Below are 25,661 nucleotides of genomic sequence, written 5' to 3'. Positions count from 1 at the left end.
AGTATATATTGTAGACAAATTTAAGTATTTTAAATAAATAATCCAACAACAACCCAATCTAATCCGAATTTGAAGGGTTTGGTTGAGTTCGGTTGGAGATCTAATTCGAATCAGTCGAGTAGCCAACCCGATCAATCCAAATTTTCAAGTTGGTCTAAAAAATTTTCAACTCAATCCAATTCAGGTACACCTCTACCCTTTATGATTAGAAATCTGGAAAATGGATATTGGCTAAATTCATTATACTCATAAATTTGAACACATGAGAGAATTTTGATTTCAACTGCATACTAATTAGATCTTTTATTAAAAAAAAAAAATTATATTTCTATTCAATAATTCATTATCGCCCCATGTGAAAATTTTGTTTAAAAGATAAGCCTCCAATGTTCCATCAATGAATATTCACCACAATAACTAAATAAAATCCTAATTTAAATTTAAAAACAGTAATTAATTAACCACATTGTAACTAAATTTGTAATATGACCAGCTGTTTGCTAGTTTATTTTATTGGACAACCTATTTTTTAAAACCCAAATTGAAAAGACATAGCTATACTACAAAGGTTGTTACAATTTTATAATTCATAAGTGGTCAATATATTTTAAAAAAAAAAAATTAAAAATTGATTTATAATGACATCATTGAAAAAAATATTTTGAAAAATGGGTGTAGAAGGAAAAAAAAATGTAAACTACTAACATCTTAGTCTGGTCAGATAGTTGAACTATAAATTAAAAAGAATAATTATTTTAAATGATTCATAATTTAACAGTAATAGACACATTTGTTTAGTTTTTTTCATTATAACCACCAATTTAATCTCTTTTCAAAATATCTTAAAACATAATTTATCAATAATAGATACATCTGTTTAGTTTTTTGCATTATAGCCACCAATTTAATCTCCTTTCAAAATATCTCGGGATATAATAAGCAAAAATTAGTCACTGAGACATTGTTTTCAAATAGTAGTGTTTATGGAAACAAAAGCAAAATAACTAATTTAAGAACCACTATGACACAACCCTTCTTATTCACTAACACATGAGATCTGCCCATAAATACACATTAATGAAACAAATCAAATATCCATTTTAAGTAAACATTGCCTCATTTCCAACACAAATAACTATAGGCTTAGAAAAAATAAAGCCAGTCATTTGAGAAGCTTTCATAACCTCACTCAGCTATGTATTTTTACACAATTTCTACCTATAACAAAATCCAGACCGAGCGAGTCAACGACGCTTGGATCTCTGTTCATACTCAACTGGGTAAATCAGCACTGAATCTAAACAGAGACCGCCTTTTGTGTGCGTGCAGTCAATCTGAGTCATAGAGAATTTGATCCTTATCGATTCATTTCGAGCATTGACGTTGAAGTTACCTGCATGATGCAGAGTCCATTTCCCAGCTTCGTCTAAATAGCATTGAGTTTTGGCATGCTGACCATCTGAAGTCCAAAGCTGGAATTGCACAGGCTTTATGTTCCAACCATGAACGTGCTCGAGGTTATAGATTCGACGGCCAAACCTCTTCGATGTCCGACCCAATTGCAATCTGAAGTATAGGCTGTAAGTTCCTGGTGGAAACGGAAACTCTACCTCTCCACCAACTTCAAACCACCATATTTGCTGAAGATACGCAACATTGTGGAATCTACAAGCAAGAAAACAAAAACCGATTTCAGTTCCATCTCAACGGCGCAGGCGACAAAATCCCAAGAGTGCTATGCCTATGCTAGAAATGTTAATATGGATATATTGGTAATTAGTAAGGAAAGTTGTTAGAGTATTGGTGATGACAATATTTTGGAGTATGAATTAGGGCTTGAGAGTGATCTCAAGATTCAAAGGGTCCAAATACCTCAAACACTTGGGGGTTTATAATTCAATATATTTCGGTTCTATCAATTTGATATCCATACAAGCCTTGAACAAGGCAAATCATGCATCTTATTTCACTAATCACACAAACTTATACCTTATCTTTCCAGTTCTATCAGCTTCAAAAGATCATCAAATCTCAATGAGATAACAAGACTTCATCAAGAATACTACTGAAAACGATACGAATACACATAAACAAACGCTTTGTCGACACGAAAACGCTTTGAATGACCATTCCATTTTAGATGTTTAGAGGGTAGACGCAGATATATTTTCCACATGACTCAAGATAAAAACTTACATCCATGATCCAAACCAAATCTTAGTTGGGCACATCATTGTTTTTACAAACTTGGAATATTTGTTTCAAAAGCAACTTTCCATAGGAATCATTCTGCCTAAAACAAACAGATGGTACAAAATGATATTTAAAAAGTGAGATCTAGACATGTTACATGAAATTCGGCAAGCAAATCCATGAAATTCATCACCAATTTAAACAGTAATGATAAGAAACAAGCATAGATTGATTTCCACATCCTAATTCCAAAGATTCATTCCAACGCAATCAAAACACATAACAAATTAGTTCATTTTCAATATACATTTGATGAATCTGACTTACCTCGATTCTTCAGTCGAGATACGATTCCAATACCTCCGATCATCAATCCCAGTAATCCTCAAGTCCATAGAAGAAATCGACAAGCAAAGACCACCTGAATATTTATCCAGCCAAACATTCTGAAACCAAAATCGAAAAACAGAAATTCAACAAATGATCGAAACAGAGCAAGCCAAAAGAATTCAAACAATCCCAATTTGCCCTAATTTTGCAAAAATCAAAGAACACCTAACACTGAAATTAAAATTACCTTATTTCCACCATCTAATCGATTCTGCTGACAAAGTCTCGTATAAATCTCTCTTTTACTCATAGTCAAACCAACATCTCCAATCAGTCGTTGAACAAGAACCCTATAATTAGAAGGCAATTTGGACTCCCAAACGAAATCAGCCCAAGACGCCCCACGAAAAGCCCGATTCATCTTGGCAAGTTTACAAATCTCCACCGGACTCAAATACTTCAAAACATCCGCCGCACAGCTCTCCGGCAAGTCTCCGAGACCGGGAAACGGCGGCGGCGGCGAGGGCTGAGACCCAATATGGAGGCGGAAAAAAACAGAGATATTAAGACCCATTAGAGAAGGAAGAAGATCATGAGAAAATAATCAAAAGGGGTTGTTCATATAAGGGAAAAAGGAAGAATCAAGGTAATGGGGTTGCTTAGAATTGTCAGATTTTGAGAAAACTGAGAGCCAAGAGGTGTTTGTTTTGTTAGAAAGTGAAGGAATACAGCGAGGAATGATATGGACGGAAAGTAGGAGAGGATGATGAGTAGATATTTGGGGAATTGGAGATTATTTTAAAATGGAAGGAAGAATCTTGGTTGTGGAATGAGTGGACTTTTGTGCCAAATTTTTTTCTTTCAATAACAAATATTTATAATAATGGCTGCTGTTTATGTACTAGATTGAAGAACCAGTTTTCTTTTTTTTTTTTTTTCTTTTTTTTTTCTTTAAAGAAAAATAAATCAGACAATACAGTTGTCCCATTTTAATTAGGATAATGATTTCTATTTATTTAATTATAAAGAATTTGGTCTCAAATGTATGATGTGGATCCATTTCAGACAAATATTTTCCTCTTATTTTTATTTGGGTGGTGTTTGTTTGTGTTTGGTTCAAATATTCTTTTGGAAAATTCATTTTTTTTTAGTGGTGAAGAATGGGTGTGTATGGTCCAAATGTATCTTTTTTATCCCAAGTTTTTAAGAATATGTGTTTGTAGACTATGATAATTTCTAATGATATTAATGATTCTTTTTAAATACTAATTATTGATACATTAATATTGCATAAAATAAAAATAGAATTATTTTCAGATAAAAGAAAATGAATCAATTTATTTATAAAGAAGTTCATCATGATCTATCACTATAGATAATGACATTTTGCTATATTTGAAAATATTTTCAATAATTTTATTTTTTCGAATAATTACTCATAAGAATATTTAACAAAATTTTCAATCTGTTCACGTCGATAAAAGTATATATATAACACTAATATAAGTTATTATTTTCCTTTAAAAACACTAATATAATTTATATTAATTGAATTGTAAACTTTAAAAGAATATTACATTTTTAATTATAGAATTTCGTAATTATAAAAGAAAAAAGAATGGAGCACTAGATTGTTCCATTGATTATTTTATTTTATTTTATTCTACCATCTAATGTTATTTTTCAAGTTGGATTAGAATATTCCATTAAATCATTTAGTTGAGAATTAAGATAGGATAAGGACCAATGACTAGAATCAATTCTTTCTTCTTCAATAATTGTAATTGAATATCAATTAAAATAAAAGAAATTGTAATTAAATATTTTGATATTGATATTAATTGATATTAATTGATATTTTGAAATCTCAAATGTGTAAGATATGTTGTAAAATAACCCAGAAGTTTTGCTCACCAACTTAAGTTGGTTTGGGTTTATAAAAATTATCAATTCAACATTTGGCCTACCAACTTTAAATGTCGGTAAAATTGAGTTTAATTATTTTTACCAACTAAACTCTCCCTCCCTCTAATGTTTTCAATGGATCCATACCTTGGCCATTATCAACAACTACCGCTACCACATTTTGACAATCAACTTCAACGATCACCTTCGTGCAACTAATTTCAGACTCCGATAACCACCTCTGATAACAACTTCGGCGAAACCCCGCTTGATGATCAACTTTGGTGACAACCAATTCTAATGACCAACATTGACATTCGCCTTAGGCAACCAACGCTAGTGGTCAACTTTGATGATCACCTCGAGCGACCAACTCTAATTACAAACTTCGTCGTTCATCTCCAAAGATCAACTCTAATGACCAACTCAACCAATCATATACTGGAAAAAAAAAAGTAAAAACACAAAAAATTCGATCGACAAAAATATTTTTAAATACAAACTTGAAATTATTAGTCTATAGTGTTTTAATAGTCGACTTTTATAGCAATTTGATATTGAGTTGTGTGATGATGATTGGGTCACCCTTATGTTTCATAGGCATTCAAAAGATGGACTGCTTCTTAGGAGTCTCACTACAGTCTAGGAAGAGGTATTGTTTACATCTACTTGGTAAGACTAATTAGCTTGACTATCTTAATGAACAATATTTTTTTATATGCATGAAATTGATTTATTATCTGCAATAAATAAATAAATAAATAAATATATATATATATATTGTGAACATATAAATAGACTTCTGATGGCAACTCTACTTTTTTTTTTTTTATCTATATTCAATTCATGCTCATAATCATTAAAATATGTTGTAGTATTATCGATTATATGAATAATTATAGTATTTTGTCAACATTATACGCAATAATTGAATGTAGAAAGTTGTAAACTATATTTTTATTTATTGAGTTTACATCTCAAATGAAGGTTAAGAATTTAGAAAAGGTAGTTAAATAGTGGAACAAAAAATTAAAGAAAAAAAATAACAAATAAATCCCATAAAGATGCATGTTTTTTTAAGTTATAAAAAACCATCTTAGATATTCATAACTCAACACAACTCTATACCCCAAATGTAGACAATTATTACCAATTCAGCTCACTTTACACCCTAAACACAAACAATTATTTCCACAAACAATTACTGTTAACTCAACACAGCACAATTTGAGAGCCAAACACACCTAAATTTACCTTAATTATTTATGGTATATAGTCTTGACACCAAAAAAATAAATGTTCGAATCCTTCGCTTCACACGTTGAATTAATTAAAAAAAAAAAAGTTGATATTCTAATTAAATTACAAATAAAGAAGCTTGAAAATTTATTTGAAACAAAATATGTATTTCACTCTCTCTAAATAAATTAAAAATGATTATGTGATTAGTATTTCAATTCATATTATTAGTAGTTATTCTAGATAAAATGGTCTTCAATCTTGACTATAAATAGTTAGTTAACTCTAATATGCGCAAGTATTTCAAAAAGGAAAGCCTCTCATATTAATTATTTTAGCTTTTGGTTAGTTTAGTTCTCTAATATTTACTTGGTTTGACCTAGATAAAGTACACAAATCCTTAATTCGAGCAATAATATAACACACCCATTAATCTCCTAGTTAATTAATCTAACTTATAATAACTTTTTAACTTTCCTACAATAATTCTATCCATAGTATAATGAAGGTTCAAATAAATCAACTAATGTTTTTCTTATATAAATATAAATTTCATGTGATTTTCCTATTATATTGATATTTACGTTACTCAATTAAGTATATTCGAATTTATTTTTTACTCAATTAAGTCGTTACTTTCTCTTTATCAGATTTTCATACATAATTGTAGGTTTGTTTGTATCGTGATCTATACCTATGTAAATGTTGGAATGCTTTGAATATGTTATTTGACGAATGACGAAGTACAGAGTTTACGTATTTATCATTTTTATGTCTTTTATATTTATAACCCTAGGGCTTAGAGAACTGAGTTATATAAACTCTTTAAATCTTAGAGGCGCTTTCATTTGGTAATTTTGTATCATTGTTTCTGATAAAATTATTCTCTCTATTTCGTGAATGTAACTAACACATTGTTGACGAATCACATAAATTTATGTATCGATTCTTTACTTTTACATTTTGTTCTGTTATCTTTATTTTTCGATTTCATAACATCGTCATTATTTCAAGAAAAAAAAAGAAAGATTAGGTACACATTTGTTCGGAATTGTGTAAGATAGAATAGGATGAAATTTCTTTTTGGTGTGTTGTTGGATGGGCACACAGATTTGTTTTGAGAAAATCCAACATGGCCAAAGTCAAATTAGAGCAAAACAAAGTCAACAAAGATGAGCCTTCATCTCTCAGAAATTAAAAATATATTATGCTTTTGAAAAATGTTTTCTTAAAAAAAAAAAAGGTGTTTTGAATACCCACAAAGATTGACAATTTCTTTTCTGTTTTTTTTTTTCAAAAATTATAAACCCACTCATATAAAATAAAATTATCCTTCAAAGTTCAAACTATTTTCTTATATTTTCTTTTCATGTTCTTTCTCTCCCTCTTCCTAAAAAAATTCACCTTATTTATTGAATTAAATTTAATATTAGATTTTAAATTTTATCGAACCAAATTCTAAAATTTTGAACTTTCAATAACCAATGAAATTATCCATTCAATTAGTTTTTCTTTTAATTTTTTTTTAATAAGTGGTGGCACACAAGATAAAATTGTAGATTATTAGTTCTTATAATTTATATTGTCTAAAGAAATATGAATTATGTACATAGCTACATTCCAAAAAATAATAATGATAAAGAAGTTTTTTTTTTTTTTTAGTTTTCATAAATTTAGTTTAAATTATAAAAACATTTCTACAAGATTAAAAAAAATCAACAAGTGAAAGTAGGGAGGGTAAGCTTAATTTTTATTACAAAAATAAATTTTAAAAATATATTTAATAGAAAGTGGAATTGTTTGATAATAAATTATATTTTTTTTATTCTATTTTTCAAAAGTGGTATCTAATCTATGCATCTCATTTTCAATAATAAAATTAATTTAAAAAATTACCACCTTTATATTGATGTGCAATCTAGGCTTAGTTAAGTCAAAATTAAGGGTGTTTATAGGTTGGGTTGGGTTGAAAGATTTTTTTTAGACTTAACTTAATTGTTCGGATTGTAAATTTCTTCAACCCAAATAACTCTTATTAAAAAATGAACCCAACCATGAAATATTTGAGTTGGGTTGGTTCGGGTTAATCGGGTCATTTACTTAAAATTTTGTTATAAAAAGAAGCAAAAAATAAATATGTAAAAATCTAATTTAATTATTTTCATATATTGAATTAAGATTAACAACTCAATTTTAATTTATATAGTGAAAAAAATGCAAAAAAAAACTACTTTTAAAAGTTGTCGAAGAATAAATTACTAAAAAAATATTTGAATTAAATAAAACAAAAATCAATATATGTATAAATAATTATGTTATAAGTAATAAAAAATATATATTTTAAAGTTAATAATAAATTCGGGTTTGTTTGGATTATATTAGGTGAACCTATGAACTAACACTCAACCCATAAAATTTTCGTTTATTTGAATCCAACCCAATCCAAATGAGTTCATAACCGAACCCAAACCGGATTGAATTGGGTTGATCGATTTTTTTGGGTCATTGGGTTGTTTGAACACCCCTAGCCGAAATTGCACTCTTAAGATTTTTTTTCTTTTCAAAATCTTATTTGACTTCTATTCATCTCTTTCCAACTAATTTCTTTTTCAAACTTATATCCCTAAAGATTTTCTTGTTCTCTCCTATAATTTTTAGACTAATTTTTAATTCTCTTTTCCTCTTCTTAAAATTTTCATAGCTTTCTCTTCTAATATACGTCGTCATTTCTTTCTCTAAATAATCTCTCCAAAATTTTCTCCCTCTAAACTTTTCTTTATCTAATTTATCCCTATAATCTCACTCTAATTTTCTTCTATTCTAATAAACAAATCTCTCTAGTAAACTTTCCTCTTAAAAGATTTATTTTTCTCTCTCACTTCAATTTTTCTTTACTCATTCATATTTATATAGTATATAATTTACTCTTTAGATTGTTTCGAGCTAATGCTGAGTTGAATTATGAAATTGAAATGAATATGTTTGTAGAGTGAAGAAATATGTGTTTGGGGTACAAAATTGTTCAATTTGAATTTTTGAATTAGAACTTAAGAAGTCTATATTTTGAGGGCAGAGTTGAGTTATTAAATTAAGAATATGCGGTACATTTTTTTTGTAATGTAAAAAAGTGGTTTTTGTTTTTATTGAATTTTTTCCCTAACTTTTTGTTTAGCCCTCCAATTTCATATATATTTTCCTAAATTTTTAACACTCAATTGAAATGTCAACTTAACACATTCACATATATTTTACAATTTTTTACATGTAACCATTGTACTTAAGCACACACAAAATACTCTTGTTTCATACCAACAATAAAATTACAATATACTTTCAAAAGTGAAATGTATAAATGTAATATGAAAAAAAGAAAAAAAGAAAAAAAAAACGATCAACAAGGGGTTTAGGGCATGTATGTTGGTGTTCGTCAAAGTTCCACATTAACTAGATACGGAAATGATCATGGTATATAAGGGAGGACAACTAACTTGAATGGTATGAAACCTTTTAGGTGAATCTCAAAGTAAAGCTATGGGGAATTTATGCTCGAAGTGGAATATTAAAGTGTCAGACTCTAACTTAGCCATATTGGTAGAATGCTCGAGTGCTGAACAAAGAAGTGGAAGACTAGTGTTTTTTAAATTTCTATTTTCATGTCACCATCTCTAAGCAGACAATATAAATGTGAGGTATATTATTAGTAACAAATGTAATTAACAAACAACCATGTTCCTACCATCATTGATAGAGAATAAACTTGAATATCACATATATCCCACACACAAAAAAGCAAACACTAATAGAAAAAAAAAAAAAAAACTAATTATGATTGGTATATATCATTTTTATTGTTTTAGTACAATTGGGGTAAGGGAATTTCGAATCAGGAATCTCGTTACTTCTGGCACACTTGGACAATGACAGATCCAAGAATTTATATTACATGGAGAACAAATTTAAATGAATTAAAACTATAGTGCATGAACTTTTAGATTTGTATCTATATATAGTGCTTGAACTTTAAAAAAAATTTCTATGACTGGTATCCACTCATGGTTGAGCTTTCAAACCAGTGAAAGTTTTATTGAAAAGTCATTTACATTTAAACATTTTTTATGAAACTATTTATAATAAAATACAAATGTGTTTGGTGACATCTTCTTAAAAGTGTTTTATACACAAGTTTGTTTAATTTGACTATACACTCAAAATGTCTTTATTTGTATTAGATTACTATATAAGACAATTATTAAACACCATAAACTAATAATTTCAAATTTGTATTTAAAAACACATTCACCAGCTAAGTGTTTGTTTGTTTGTTTATTTTTTAGTATGTGGTCGACTGAGTTGGTTGTTAGAGTTAGTCATTAGAGATGAGTGATGGGGTGGGTCACTGGAGTTAATCGTTGATAGAGGTAGTCATCAGAACATGTCGTTAGGGAAATGATGATTGTTGCCCAAGTTGGTCGATGACGGTGGTCGACATGTGGAGTTATAGGAAAAATTGGAGAGAGGGAGAGAGAAAGAGGAGAGGACGGAGTTTCTCAATAAATGTGCAAACCTAAATAGTGAACACTGTTGAAATAGATGAAATTGAGTTATTTGACACCAATTTGTAAAGTTGGCGGATCAAATAGATGTTGGAAGGTACCAATGTGTAGTGGAAGAAACCAGGATCCATAAGCACTCTAATTCATTAATTTTGGTAGAAAAGAAAACATGCTTCAACAGAAATAAATGGGTTTCATAACATAACTTTGAAGAACTTCTTCTAAGCTTTGATTCAGCTGCAAATCTCTACAGAATCTTATTGTAGACCACCCCAAGATCTTCCCTACTATCCTCTTGGAGCTCAAGATTGAGTAGTGAGACTCAAAATTGTTGGGTTTTATGTCCTAAAAACTCGCAGTTTATAAAATGATAAACATTTTCTATTATCAATATGCTTGTTATTGATCTCATAAATTGTATGAAAGTCTAAATCCAATAAACTAAGACCCATGACTATTGTATGTGTATTTGAACTTTATGTGGAGACATAAGAGTGGATCAGGTTCGAGTAAATAGTCAAAATAATCTATGGTACATGAATGAGATTGGGTACCTTATTTTGGTAACACGATGCAGCCTACTCTATAGATGTTACAAAGAGTTGTAAAGTGCTACATACGATGTGATCCTAATTTGTACATGTTATGACATGAGGAGTGGGGGCGTCTATGCAATGAGTTTGCATAAGATCAGGACCAAGAAATAAGTCACTCTTACTTTATAACGATGTTTATTGTTTAAGACTGACTATTTCACCTAAATGACCTAGGTAACTCGATCTGAGCTAACTATGAACTCCTGTTTATTCGGGATTGCCCTTAGATTTGCGTAGTTGAGGGTTGGCTCAAACGCGTCGGTTCAATAAGACTCCCCTTTCAGGGGTAAGACCGGATAGATAGCTGGGGACATAGGGTGCAAGAAGGAATTCACACCTACCCGATTTAGGGATAGGAGAAAGGTTGTTCTCATCAAGTACTGAATCCAAGTCTTGAACAAGGGACTCACCATTTCACTGGGCTGAGAGAGTTCGGTTTAGTGATTGGGTCACAAACCAGCTGTCATTAAGGATCAGTAGGGACTTGAGGAATAAGACGTATATCTTGGTGGTAAAACAGGATAGTTGACCCAGCCGTTATTACAAACAACCTGTGAAGGTCGACTTGCTGATTATGGTTAAATCATGTGGACATAATATATCTAGAAACGCAACTATGACTTTAGTAGAATGACCCATTAGTTAACGAATGAGGATTTAATTTGGTCTAATGAGTTTAGCCGATTAATCTTAGATCGTGGAGCCTATGTCTGTAAGTCCGCGAGGTCCCCCTACTAGCTCGTAATGGACTAGCTCTAAAATAGCGTTGATAAGTTAATTTGAAACGTTCAAATCAGAATTAAGGAAATTAGTAATTATATGAGATATTAATTACATGTTTAATTTAGAATTAAACGGAATAGGAGAAATTTATATATTTAAATATGATTTAAATATATAAAGATGGATATGTTTAATAATTAATATTTGATATTAAATTAATTAAATTTTATTTAATAATTAATTTATGAAATTAATAATTTTTTTCATTTTTAAAATCAAATAGATTTTTTAAATCAAAGTTTGATTTTTAGATAAAATTGGAAAATTGGAAAACAAAACCCACTTGAATGGAAAATGAAATTTTTTTCATTATCCATCACCTAAATAGCTCACACATAAGCATTAATCTTGCCTCTCCAAGCATGAGCTACAACTCATGCAGCTCTTCTCTTTGCATATTGATCTGCAATATAATGAAGAGATTGGAGTGAAAATCGGGCATGCAATCAAAAGAGTTTTGAGAGAAAAACTGGTTTGAAGAAAGGTTCTTCAACAAGGTTGCAGTAGTGAGCTTTTCTCCTTCATCCCTTGATTCAAGCTTGTTTTGAGTCCCACAACTCAATCTAGAGCACCAAGAGAATAGTGGGGAAAATCTTGAGGTGGTCTACAACAAGATATGGAGAAGAATGCAGTTGGAGAATGAGCTTTGAAGAAGTTCTACAAAAGGTATGTCTCGAAACCCATTTTTCTGCAGAAGCATGCTTTATATTATGCCAAAATTAGTGAATTTGAATGCGTAGATTATCCTTGTGCTTCCGCTGCTATTGATACAATCCTACAAAAATAAGCTGGAATTCAGGGAATTTAGAGAAGCTCACAGCAGCAACCAAGTAGAAGAACACCCTTCTTCTCTCAAATTTTTCTCAAAATTTTGTTTGGTTGCAAAATCCTTTCAAAACACTCCAAATTCTTCAATATATTGCAGACATTCATGCAAAGAAATTTATTGCATGTGATGCAGCTCATGCTTGGAGTTAATGAAAAGTTAATATGGGTTGTTGGTGAACTAGTAGAAGACAAAGGAAAAAACTATTTTCCAATTTTTGTGTTTTTGTTTTTCTTTTTCAATTTTTCAAATTGATTTCATAAATCAATTTTAATTAATAATACTGAAAATAATATTAATTTTATAAAATTAATTTCATAAATAAATTTCTTAATAAAATTAATAAATAATTATTTAAACCATTTAAATAATTCTAATTAATTTAATATCAAATATTAAATTAATTTTTACATAATTTATCTTCAAATATTTAAATCATATTTAAATATTATTTCTCCAAATTCATTTAATTCTAATTTGAATACTTCAAATTAACTTATCACACTATTCTAGAGCTTATTCATTTACGAGCTAGTAGGGGACCTTGCGGACCTACAGATCATGGGCTCCAACGATCCGAGGTTAATAAGCTAAACTCATTAGACCGATCTAACCCCTATTCGTTAACTAATGGGTGATTCCACTAAAACCCATAATTGAACTCCCTTGTAGATATATTATGTTCACTTGATATAACCATGATTAGTAAGTTAACCATTCACAGGTTGCTCGTAATAACGGTTGGGTTAAATCTCTGTTTTACCTCCAAAATTATCTCTTGTTCCTTAAGTTCCACTGATCCCTTAATGAACAATTGATTTATGATCCAATCAACAAATCGAATTCCTCTCAGGCCAATGAGAGAGTGAGATCTCTTGTTCAAGACCCAAAATCAGTACTTAAAGGGAACAACCTCTCTACTAACCCTAATCAGGTAGGAGTGAATTCCCTCTTGCACCCTATGTTCCCAGTTATTGATCTGGTCTTATCCCCAAAATTGTAAGCTTATTGAGCAGAGGCAATTGGTCTACTCTCATCGTTTGTAGATCAAAGGATAATCCCGAACAAACAAGAGTTCATAATTAGCCCAGGATTAAGGTTACGTTGCCTAGGTCATTGCCTTGAAATAGTCAGTCTTAAATTGTAAACAACATTATAAAGTAAGAATGACTGGTTTCGTGGTCCGATCTTGCACAAAACTCATTTGCACAGGACATCCCCACTCCTCATGTCTCAACATGCACGAATTAAAATCACTTCGTTTGTAGCACTATACAACTCTTTGTAACAACTACAGAGTAGGCCGCATCCAATAGTGTTACCAGAATAAGGTACCCAACCTTATTCATATACTATAGATCATTTTGATTATTTACTCGAACCTGATCCACTTGTATATCTCCACATAAAGTTCAAGTATTCATATAATAGTCAAGGGACTTAGGTTTATTAGATTTCTAAAAACAATATATTCAACAACAACTTTATTGAATTCTCAGAATAAGTTCTTATGTTTACCAACCACTAGTTTTGGGACATAAAACCCAACAATAGAGAGTTGTATTAAAAACTTAATTCAAGTCAAGTCAATTCAATGCCTCAGAGCACACTTTTAACTTTTTTTCTCACTAAAATTTACTCTCTCCAACTTCTTTATTTTCTTATAAAATTATATGTTGATGTGTGAATCTAGTCGGTAGGTTTGAAACTCTTAATCAAACCAAATGAGTTTTATAAGACCTGCTAAATAGAAGACTTGCACATCGATGTGATGCACTTCTATGGTTAAATTAATACTAAGTATTATGTGGTGTCAAGCATAACATGATTTAGATCCCTTTGATAACTATTTAGGCCCCGTTTAGTAACCATTTTGTTTCTGAAAATTAAGTCTATGAACACTATTTCAACCTCCAATTTTCTTCATTTGTTATCTACTTTTTATCAATTGTTTAAAAAACTAAGCTAAATTTTGAGAACTAAAAAAAGTAACTTTCAAAAAATTGTTTTAAGAATTTAACTAAGAATTCAATCATTGTACTTAAGAAAGATACAAACCATGGTAAGAAATGATGATGATATAAGCTTAATTTTCAAAAATAAAAACAAAAACAAAAAATAAAATAGTTATCAAATGAAATCTCTTTTTTTTTTTTTTTGACAAAAACAAAAAATAAAATAGTTATCAAATGAAATCTCTTTTTTTTTTTTTTTTTTAAGTTCGTCCTATGTTTCTTTGTTTTGTTGTCATTTGAGGATTATTTTAATATTCAAACAAAGTTTTGAAAATTAAAAAAAATTATTATTATTATTATTATGATTGAGAATTTGATATTTAAAGAGATGAAAATATGATTAATAAATTGTGAAAAAAAGAAAGTACAGATTTCAAAAACTACGAATAAAAAATAAAATAACTATCAAATAAGTTTTTACCATCAAAATGGAAAAGAAAAAGTGGTGGAAAAAAATATGTGATTTCCACTATCAAATCAGAATAAAAGCATTAATAAAAAGGAATAAACTCTCAACCACAAAATTGTTCTTAAAAAAGAGAGAGAGAGAGAGAGAGAGAAAAGGCAAGAATATGACAAGGACAAAAGAAGAGCATTACGACATGTCGTGATCAATGATATTTTTCAACAAGTCCCTTTTAAGCGTATTTAATATAAAATTCTTCCTTTGCACCGTCAAATTTAATAATTAATAAAAATCTCGAATTGGTAACGTAGACCAGTCGATTATGGACTGTTTGAAAGCTTTACACGTGTGTGCATGTTCATACTAAACCCACGATCACATATGTAACTTTTGACACGTATTGTATAAAATGTGTCTGGCACTAATTAATATTTAAAATATGGACGATATTATAAATATGTTAAATTACGTGTAATGTAGATGTCTATTATTAATGTTTTGGGTCATGTGTTACTTATCCATTATCCCATGTATTATCATGTATCTCAAGATTATACACTATTAGTATTCATGTAGTCCACCTTCTACTTGTTAAATTGTCTATAAATAGTGACATTTTGTGAGTTTTGGAAGACATACATATTGGATAAAATCCATGAAAATTGGAGAAAGTAAAGAATTTAGAGAAATTTTTTATTTTTTATTTTGTTATTTTATTTATTTATTTATATATTATGTCTAATTTATTTTATTATTATATTTTATTTTATTGGTATTTATGTTCCCGTTGTACTCCTCAAGTTCACAATACGTTATCAGTATGAGCTCCTATTGTTTTCCTCGTTAAAAGTAGATCTTGAAGAAACCTGGATCATTTTTATATGTTAGATGACTCGAAAATGAGTAAAGAAGATCTATGTCTGGCAGATAGTGTAACTACACATACAAAACTTATAAGTAGAAAAGAATTTTCCAAACTGACAATGTTGGAAGCAAAAGTCAATACAGTATAAGGTTCTGCAAATCTAATTGAATGGTTTGACAAAGCAAATATTATTTTTTTCTAGAGAAACAAAATTTATAATTAACAATGCATTGTTCTCTAGTTGATAAAAAAGAAATCTACTTAGTTTTAAAGATTACATTGTAAGGGTTATCATACTGAGACTGATAGAAAGAATAATATGGAGTATATTTATATCATATCTACTGTCTTCTATAAAAAACGTATACTGGAAGAGTTGCCTACTTTATCTTCTGGATTATATTATACTTGAGTAATTGAAACATATGCAACAATGAACTTGAAGTTCATGAATCCATACATATTTATAATTTGGCATGACATATTAGGTCATCCATGGTCTATAATGATGAGAAGAATTATTGATAATTCAAAAGAACACCCATTGAAGAGTCAAAAGATTCTTCAATATAATGAATTATCATGTGATGTTTGCTCTCAAGGCAAATTAATCATTAAACCATCACCAGTCGAGACTGAATCACTTGCATTTTTAGAACGAATTCGTGGTGATATATGTGAACCTATTAACCCATCAAGTGGAGCATTTAGATATTTTATAGTATTAATAGACGTATCTAACAGATGGTCACACGTGTGCTTATTATCAAGTCGAAATCTTGTTGGATTTTATGTCCTAAAACTCGTGGTTTGTAAACAATAGAACTTATTATGAAAATTCAATAAGTTGTTATTGAATAGATGTTTTGCTTACTAGAAATCCAATAAACCTAAAAGTCTCTTGACTATTACATGAGTACTTGAACTTTATGTAGAGACATAAAAGTGGATCAGGTTCGAGTAAATAGTCAAAATGAACTATAGTATATGAATAGGTTAGGTACCTTATTCTGGTAACATTATTGGATGCGACCTACTCTGTAGTTGTTGCAAAAAGTTGTAAAGTGCTACAAATGATATGATCCTCATTCGTACATATTATGACATGAGGAGTGGGGGCGTCCCTGTGCAAAAGGGTTTATACAAGATCGGACCACGAAATCAGTCACTCTTACTTTATAACGCTGTTTACTGTTTAAGACTGGCTATTTCAAAACGATGACCTAGGTAACTTAACCTTAATCCTGAGCTAACTATCAACTCCTGTTTAGTCGGGATTATCCTTATATTTGCATAGGTGAAGGTTGGCTCAACAGCGCCAACTCAATAACCTCCTATTTTAGGAGTAAGACCAGATAGATAGCTGGGGACATAGGGTGCAAAAAGGAATTCACTCTTACCCGTTGTTAGGGATAATAGAGAGGTTGTTCCCTTAAGTATTGGTTCTAGGTCTTGAACAAGGGGTCCCACCTTTTCTTTGGCCTGAGAGGGACTCGATTATTTGATTGGATCACAAATCAATTGTTCATTAGAGAATCAGTGGGACTTAAGGAACAAGAGGTAATCTTGGGGGTAAAATAGAGATTTGACCCAGCCGTTATTACGAACAACCTATGAAGGGTTAACTTACTAATCATGGTTACATCGAGTGGACATAATATATCTACAGTGAAGGGAGTTTAGCTATGGACTTTAGTGGAGTGACCAGCTCGTATATGGATTAGTTTTAGAGTAACGTGATAAGTTAATTTGAAACATTCAAATTAGAATTAAAAGAATTAGTAATTATATGAGACATAATTACATGTTTAATTTTAGAAATTAAACGAAATTGGAGAATTAGTATTTAAATATATGAATGTGGAATTGTGTAAAATTAATTTTATATTTGATATTAAATTAATTATAATTATTTAAATTGTTTATTAATTTTATTAGAAAAATTAATTTATGAAATTAATTTATAAAATTAATAATTTTTTATTTTTGAAATCAAATTATTTTTTCTACAATCAAATTTGGATTTTCGAAATAGAAAAAATACACGAAATGGAAAAATGGTTTTTCCATTATCATCTTTAAGTAGCTCATCCATAACCCACCATCTTTAAGCTTCAATTTCTCTAAGAATGAGCTGCATCTCATGCAACTATCTTCCTTGCATGATGGTCTGCAATATATTGAGAAGATTGGAGTGAATTTGGGGTATGCCATCGGTAGAATTTTTGCTCAAAAATTTTGTTGAAGAAGGAGTTCTTCAAGTGGGTTGCTGTTGTAAGTTATCCTCCAAGTTCTCTTGATTCAAGCTTATTTTGAGTGCCACAACTCAATTTAAAGCACCAAGAGAATAGTGGGGAAGATCTTGTAGTGGTCTACAACGAGATTTGGAGAGATTTGCAGCTGGAAATCGAGATTTCAAGAGATCTACAAAGGTATGACTTGAAGTCCACTTATTACTGTATAAGCATGCTTTAGATTCTGCCAAAATTAATGAATTAGCATGCTTAATGATCCTTGTTGCTTCCGCTGCATGATGATACAATCCAACAGATCTTGCATTTGCAAGATTAATTGCTCAAATAATTATGTTAAGAGTACAATTTCTTGATTATACAATTAAAACCATTCAACTTGATCATCCTGGTGAAATTACATCTCAAGCTTTTGATAATTATTGTATGTCAGTTGGAGTAAGTGTTGAACATCTTGTAGCCCATATTCATACACAAAATGGATTAGTAGAATCATTCATAAAACGTTAGCAGTTAATTGCTAGTGAGAGCTAAGCTTCCTACATCTGTATGAGGACATGTTATTTTGCATGCAGCGTCACTTGTACGCATTAGGCTAGTATCTTATCATAAGTACTCACCATTACAATTAGCTTATGGTTATAAGCCAAATATTTCTCATTTGAGAATTTTTGGATGTGTAGTATATGTTCCAATTACTCCACCACAACATACTAAGATGGGCCCCCAAATGAGGTTAGGAATATATATTGGATATGATTCCCCATCCATTATCAAATATCTTGAACCCCTGATGGGTGATGTATATACTACATGATTTGTTGGTTGCCATTTTAATGATACAAATTTTCCAACATTAGGGGGAGGAATTAAGAAGTTGAAAAAAGAAATTACATGAAATGCATCGTTATTGTCTCATTTAGATCCCCATACAGATTAATGTAAACTTGAAGTTCCGAAGATAATTTATTTGCAAAATATAGTAAATCAGTTACCATATGCATTTGCAGATGCAAAGAAAGTAACTAAATCACATAACCAGCTACAAATGTTCCATTGAAAATTGATATCCCAACACAATAAGTTGTCACTAATGAGTCTGGAACACGCCAGAAACGTGGTAAACGAGTGGGTTTCAAAGATAAAAATTCTCAAAAAGAAAAATAATTAATAGTAAAAAAGACTTGGTTGAGGATGTAAATACCCACGAAGAAATCCTTGACATGACTAGTAAGGAAAGTGAAATACCTAAAGATAATAATGAGATTTCAATAAACTATATCATGACAAGAAAAAGATGGAACCAAACTCATGTAGTTGTTGACAACATTTTTGCATATAATGTTGCTCTTGATATTATATCTGAAAATGAGGATTCTGATCTAAAATCTATTGAAGAATGTCTACATAGAAAAAATTGGCTTCAGTAGAAAGAAGCAACCGAGGCAGAACTAAACTCGCTTTCAAAATATCGGGTTTTTGGACCAGCAGTTCGAACACCAGAAGGCGTCGAGCTTGTGGGATACAAATGAGTATTTGTGAGAAAAAGAAATGAAAATAATAAGGCCACAAGATATAAAGTAAAACTAGTTGCACAAGGTTTTTCATAAAGACCTGATATTGATTATGAGAAGATATATCCTTCGATGGTGGATACAATTACATTAAGACATTTAATTGGTCTGATTGTGTATGAAAATTTGGACATGCATCTTTTAGATGTAGTTACAACATATTTATATGGATCTCTTGATATTGATATTTATATGAGAATCCCAAAATAATTTAAGGTAGATGAAACATATAAATCAGATTCCAGGGAATTATATACAATAAAGTTACATAGATCACTATATGGATTGAACAATCAGGACGAATGTGGTACAATTTCTTGAATGGATATTTGTTTAAAGAAGGATATCAACAATCCAATATGTCCATGTGTTTTTATAAAGAAATCACAGTCAGGATTTGTTATTATAACTGTATACACTACATGAAATATAGCCTTTTATAGCTTTTCTTTATAGCAATTTAAGAAATATGCTATAGAAGTGTGGGAAAAAAGGTAGTAGATTTCTTTTAAGTTGTGTGCGCTCACGTTTATTCCTATTTAACCATTTGGATACCTCTCTTTCCTTCTTTATTCTATTCTTAATTCCCCCTCTTGCCCTAATCTCTGAATCTTCACTCTCTTCCTATGGGTATCTGATGCCCTAGTTTATCGTATTTATTTTTTTTATTCTCTTAGTGTAACTCAACATTGTATATATTTATATATATTGATCCACTGAAGTTTCAGTCCAAGTGGGAGTATTGTTGGGTTGTGTGTCCTAAAACTTATAGTTTGTAAAGTTAAACACATTCTATTATCAATAAAGATGTTATTTAACATTTCTTCAAAGTTGTTATTGAATCTTTAAATTGCATTCATATAGTCTATATCCAATAAACTAAGATCCATGGCTATTACATGAATACTTGAACTTTATGTAGAGACATAAAGATGGATCAAGTTCGAGTAAATAACCAAAATGGTATAGTATATGAGTAAGGTTATTCTAGCAACACTATTGGATGCGGCTTACTTTGTAGCAGTTACAAGTTGTTGTAAAGGTGCTACAAAAGAAGTGATCCTGGTTCGTTCATGTATTGACATGAGGAAGAGGGGTGTCCTATGCAATGAGTTTGCATAAGATCAGACCAAGAAATAAGTCACTCTTACTTAATAATGTTGTTTACTGTTTAATACTGACTATTTCGCTTAGATGACCTAGGTAATTGGATCTTAATCCTGAGCTAACTATGAACTCTTGTTTATTCGAGATTATTATTAGATTTGCATAGGTGATGGTTGGCTCAACAGCCCCGGCTCAATAAGCGTCCCATTTCAGGAGTAAGACTAGGTAGATAGCTGGGGACATTGGGTGCAAGATGGAATTCATGTCTACCTGATTTAGGGATAGGAGAAAGGTTATTTTCTTTGAATCCAGGTCTTGAACAAGGGACCCCACCCTCTCATTGGCTCGAGAGGGATCTGGTTTATTGATTGGATCATAAATCAATTGTTCATTAGAGAATCAGTAAGAACTTAAGGAATAAGACGTAATATCGTGGGTAAAACAACATATTGACCCAACCGTTATTACAAACAACCTGTGAAAGGTCGACTCACTAGTTATGGTTAAATCATGTAGACACAAATATATCTACAGTGAGGTGAATGCAACTATCAAGCTATAGTGGTGTGACTTGATAGTTAACGAATACTGATTAATTTGGACTAAAAAGTTTTAGCCAATTAATCTTATATCGTTGGAGCTCATGACCTGTAGGTTCATAAGGTCCCTCTACTAGCTCGTAAAACATGAACACCTTGAATGAATAAATTGAGTGAATTTGGAATGATATCAATTTGAATTGTGCAAATTGGATTTCAATTTGAAAATGTTCAAATTGAAATAAGGATTTGAGTTTGAATGAGTTCAAATTCAAACTAGGGTTTGTATAATTATATATGATATCATTAAACGTTTAATTTGTTGAAATTAAACAAAATTGAAGAGTTTATAATATTTAAATAATGTTTTAAATATTAATTACATGAATAAGATTCATGTTGAAAATTAATATGTTGATGGCTTAAATATAATTGGGACTCCGGAAGAGTTTTAAAAGGCAATAAAATATCTTAAGAAAGAATTTGAGATGAAAGATCTCGGAAAAACAAAATTTTGCCTTAGCTTGCAAATTGAGCATTTAGCGTATGAGATATTTGTTCATCAGTCAACTTACAGGAAAGGTTTTGAAAAGGTTCTATATGGACAAAGCACATCCATTAAACATTCCAATGAAAATCCGTTCACTAAATGTAAAGAAAGATATATTTGGACCTCGAGATGATAATGAAGAATTTCTTGGTCCTGAAGTACCATATCCTAGTGCATTTGGTGCACTTATGTATCTTGCTAATAATACAAGACTAGATATTGCATTTTCAGTAAATTTATTAGCAAGATATAGTTCTTCTTCAACAAAAAAAATATTTGAACGAAATTAAACATATACTCTATTATCTCCAAAAACTTATCGATATGGGTTTGTTTTATTCAAATAAATCAAATTTTGATCTAATTGATTATGCAAATTCTGGATATTTATCTGATCCACACAGCTAGATCTCAAACAGGTTTTTCTACACAGACATTGCATTTTCTGCAATTTTGATCCACACAGCTAGATATTGTGCTTTCTGCAATTCACGAGGCTAATCGAGAATGTGTATGGCTAAGATCAATGATATAGCACATTCGTGGAACATGTGGTTTGTCTTCTAGTAAAAAACTTCCAACGATATTATAAGAAGACAACATAACATGCATAACCCAAATCAAAGGAGGATATATTAAAGGAGATAGAACAAAAAATATTTCACTGAAGTTTTTCTACACTCATGATCTTGAAGAAAATGGCGACATTACTGTACAACAAATTTGTTTGAAAGATAACCTAGCAGACTTATTTATAAAGGCATTACCGACTGCAACCTTTGAAAAACTAGTGCACAACATTGGAATGCGGCGACTCAAAGATCTCAAATGATATTTCTATGAGGGGAGTAGATATACTTTTGAAGGGTATCAGATTATATGAAATATTTACTCTTTTTCCTTTAGTAGGATTTTTTTTCCCAGTGGGTTTTTTTCTAGTAAGGTTTTAACGAGGCATATTTCATATATAATAAGCATCTAAGGGGAAGTATTATAAATATGTTAAATTAGGTGTAATGTAGATGTCCATTATTAGTGTCTAGCTATGTGTCACTTATCCACTACCCCATGTATTGTCCATGGTCTCAAGATTACACATTATTATTGTCCATGTAATCCACCTTTTACTTGCCAAATTGCCTATAAATAGTGGCATTTGATGGGTTTTAGAAGATATACACACATTGGGTTAAAGTCCATGAAAATTGGAGAAAGTGAAAAATTTAGAGAAATTTCTTATTTTATATTTTGTTAATTTATTTATTTTTTATTTATATATTATGTTTAATTTATTTTAATATTAATTTATTTTATTGGTACCATATTCTCGTTGTGCTCCTCAAGTTCACAATAGACAATGGATTATGTATTGATTAAAAAGATGTGATATTTTTTACAATTTTTTTTTCGGAAAGGCCTAAGTTGAGAATGTATCTTAAGAAATGGTGATAGTTTTGAGAATTAAAAAAATTTAGGGATGAATGGAAGAAAGTTTAAAGATTATGCACTGTTGATGACAAAACCAGGCCAAAAATTTCTCTTTTTGGTGAGGTAGTGAATAAGTTTTGAAATAAAGGTATTCGACCATACATTATAGCTGTTAAAGTTACTTAAAATTTATTCCAATCATTATTTTTCTTGTATCTCTTCATTATCTAGATTTTCCTTTTCTCTTTCTTTTCACTATTGGGTACGTTGATGTCTATTTATTCTTTATTTCTCTATATTCTGAACAAGTTAATTATTTTATAATATATCACAAATTAACATGGTATCAGAGATTTAGGGTTTCTTTCCTCCGTTGATCAGTTGTCGACATGAAGGAATGGAATTCCTTGTGGAAGTGTGTGAACATCGTGCAATTGATTATCATGTCTTAAAAACATCAAAATTCAGAGAAGGAACATATAAACTTACAAGATAAATAATTAAATTCTATAAGTATGCAATTCTACTTGAGGGGAAGAGCAATGGAAGAACTTACCTTGTAGAATTCTTTCTTTACTAAATTCCTTTTTTGAAGATCACAAATAACACCTTTGCACAAACACAGGAATGCCACAAAAAACACGAACACCAAAAGCTAAACCGCAGGAAACTACCACACAGTGACCTGCTATTCTCCGATAAAGAATGAAGTGGTGAGACTTCTTTAGAGTTTTTGGAAAGGGAAAAGGAAAAAAAAAAGTTGTAGAGAGAGCTTGAGAAACCTTTTCGAGTGAAAATCACATTCAACTTTTTAAACTCTACTCACTTTTGTATTCTCCAATACAGATTAAGAGGAAAAGAGAGTTATAGTAACTCCCACCCACGTAAAAGAATAACCCCCTGTCATGGGAAGTTATAAAAAATAATATTACATTATCATATAATATAATACACACTATACTTTAAACGATTAATTAACTAACTTAATTAATTAATCATATAGTATGCATTTTAATCACATTAAAATGCAAATCTCTTTGTTAATCTATAGTTTTAATATAAATCTTATTCACTTTTTTAATCTATAGTATTTATATGAACCCCATTCATATAAATAATATCTGAATCTTTTTCAAATATTATCTCACATATTAAATAGTTTTAATTATAAATCATATTTACAGTTAACTGTATGTACTATAATGTATCAATATACATTATACTTTATATTAATCACATTAATATAAGTAATACCTTTAATTTTCTTAAATAATTTGAATAATTCAAATTATTCCAAAACAATTATTCCTTGTTTTATCTTTAGTGAACTAGCAAGGGGACCTTATGAACCTAGAGATCGAGATTAATTAATTAAGTTCTTTAATTGAATTAATCAATATTCATTAACCATAAGTCACTTCACTAAATACCCACAACTGTACTCTTCGCATTGTAGATATATTTCTGTGTCCATGGATATAACCAATCAACAGTAAGTTGACCCTTCACGAATTGCTCGTAACTATGGCTGAGTCAAATTACCGTTTTACCGATATAGTTATATCTAACTCCTTAAATTACCACCGATCCCTTTAATGAACAAACAGTTTATAGTCAAACTATAAACTATTAACCTTAGGCCAGGGAGAGGATGAGGCCTCATTGTTCAAGACCCGAATCAGCTATTAAGGGAGAAATTCATTTACTTACCCTCAAGACTGAAATGATTGGTTTTCATCATGTGTAGTTGTGTTCCCAACTATTTACTTGGACAAATCTCTAAAATGGTAGGCTTATTGAGTCAACGAATCTAGCCACTCTCGTCCATACAGATAAAAGTGTTGGGACTGATGCCCTAAAGTATTGTGTCTTGTAGTTTGTAATCAGTTTGTACAAACGCTTGTGATGTATAATATATGATATTTACTTCACTTCTTGACTTTGCACATTTTGATGTTTCATTTGCTTTACCACAAACCAATAAACTTAAAATCCCTGGTTGTCTTTATGTAACTTAAGCATGTATGTGGTGACATACAAGTGGATCATGTCTTAAGTGATAACCAAAATGGTCTATAGTATATGGATATAGGAGGGAAACCTTATCCTGATAACGCTACAAATGCGGCCCGCTTTGTGGAATAGTTACAAGTGTTGTGACTTGTCACAGATGGTCTGATCTTGATCATTCGTGTAGGGGATATACGAGCGGGGGCGTCCTATACAAATAGTTTGTATAAGACCTGCCCATGAAGTGTTAATGTCTCGTCATATAACCTCGTTCATGACAGAGACTTCACTTCACTAGGATGACCATTGGAAACATGACCTCAATTTTGAGTGAGTTGGGAACTCCTACCATTGAAGGCGGTCCTTTGATTTACTTGGGTATGAGCAGCCAAAATTCCAAACCTACAACTTTGGAGATTCGTCTGATTTGGGAGCTAGGAACTCGACTAAACAAGATGGAGTTCACTCCTCCCCCAAAGTAGGGAGAAGC

The 25,661-nt window shown here is 30.5% G+C and overlaps 1 protein-coding gene across 1 annotated transcript; it reads right to left on the bottom strand.

Annotated features, from left to right (window-relative positions):
• Positions 1 to 938: 938 nt before the first annotated feature.
• Positions 939 to 3,388, bottom strand: LOC120091910 (F-box protein PP2-A11). Its single transcript, XM_039050074.1, has 3 exons — positions 2,771 to 3,388; positions 2,521 to 2,639; positions 939 to 1,665 (listed from the first exon to the last, which is right to left on the bottom strand). The coding sequence occupies exons 1-3, from the start codon at positions 3,095 to 3,097 to the stop codon at positions 1,245 to 1,247; spliced, it is 867 nt and encodes a 288-aa protein (XP_038906002.1). The 5' UTR covers positions 3,098 to 3,388; the 3' UTR covers positions 939 to 1,244.
• Positions 3,389 to 25,661: the final 22,273 nt, after the last annotated feature.

This window comes from Benincasa hispida, chromosome 11 (assembly GCF_009727055.1).
Source record: "Benincasa hispida cultivar B227 chromosome 11, ASM972705v1, whole genome shotgun sequence".
Taxonomy (NCBI): domain Eukaryota; kingdom Viridiplantae; phylum Streptophyta; class Magnoliopsida; order Cucurbitales; family Cucurbitaceae; genus Benincasa; species Benincasa hispida.
The sequence above is the reverse complement of the archived record's forward strand: the minus strand, read 5'-3'. Positions and strand labels throughout refer to the sequence as shown.

Coding starts and splice junctions, on each gene's coding strand:
- LOC120091910 (XM_039050074.1), bottom strand. CDS start 3,097: ATGGGTCTTAATATCTCTGTTTTTTTCCGCCTCCATATTGGGTCTCAG. Junction 2,640..2,770: donor GATTAGATGGTGGAAATAAG/GTAATTTTAATT, acceptor TTTTGGTTTCAG/AATGTTTGGCTGGATAAATA. Junction 1,666..2,520: donor ATCTCGACTGAAGAATCGAG/GTAAGTCAGATT, acceptor TCTTGCTTGTAG/ATTCCACAATGTTGCGTATC.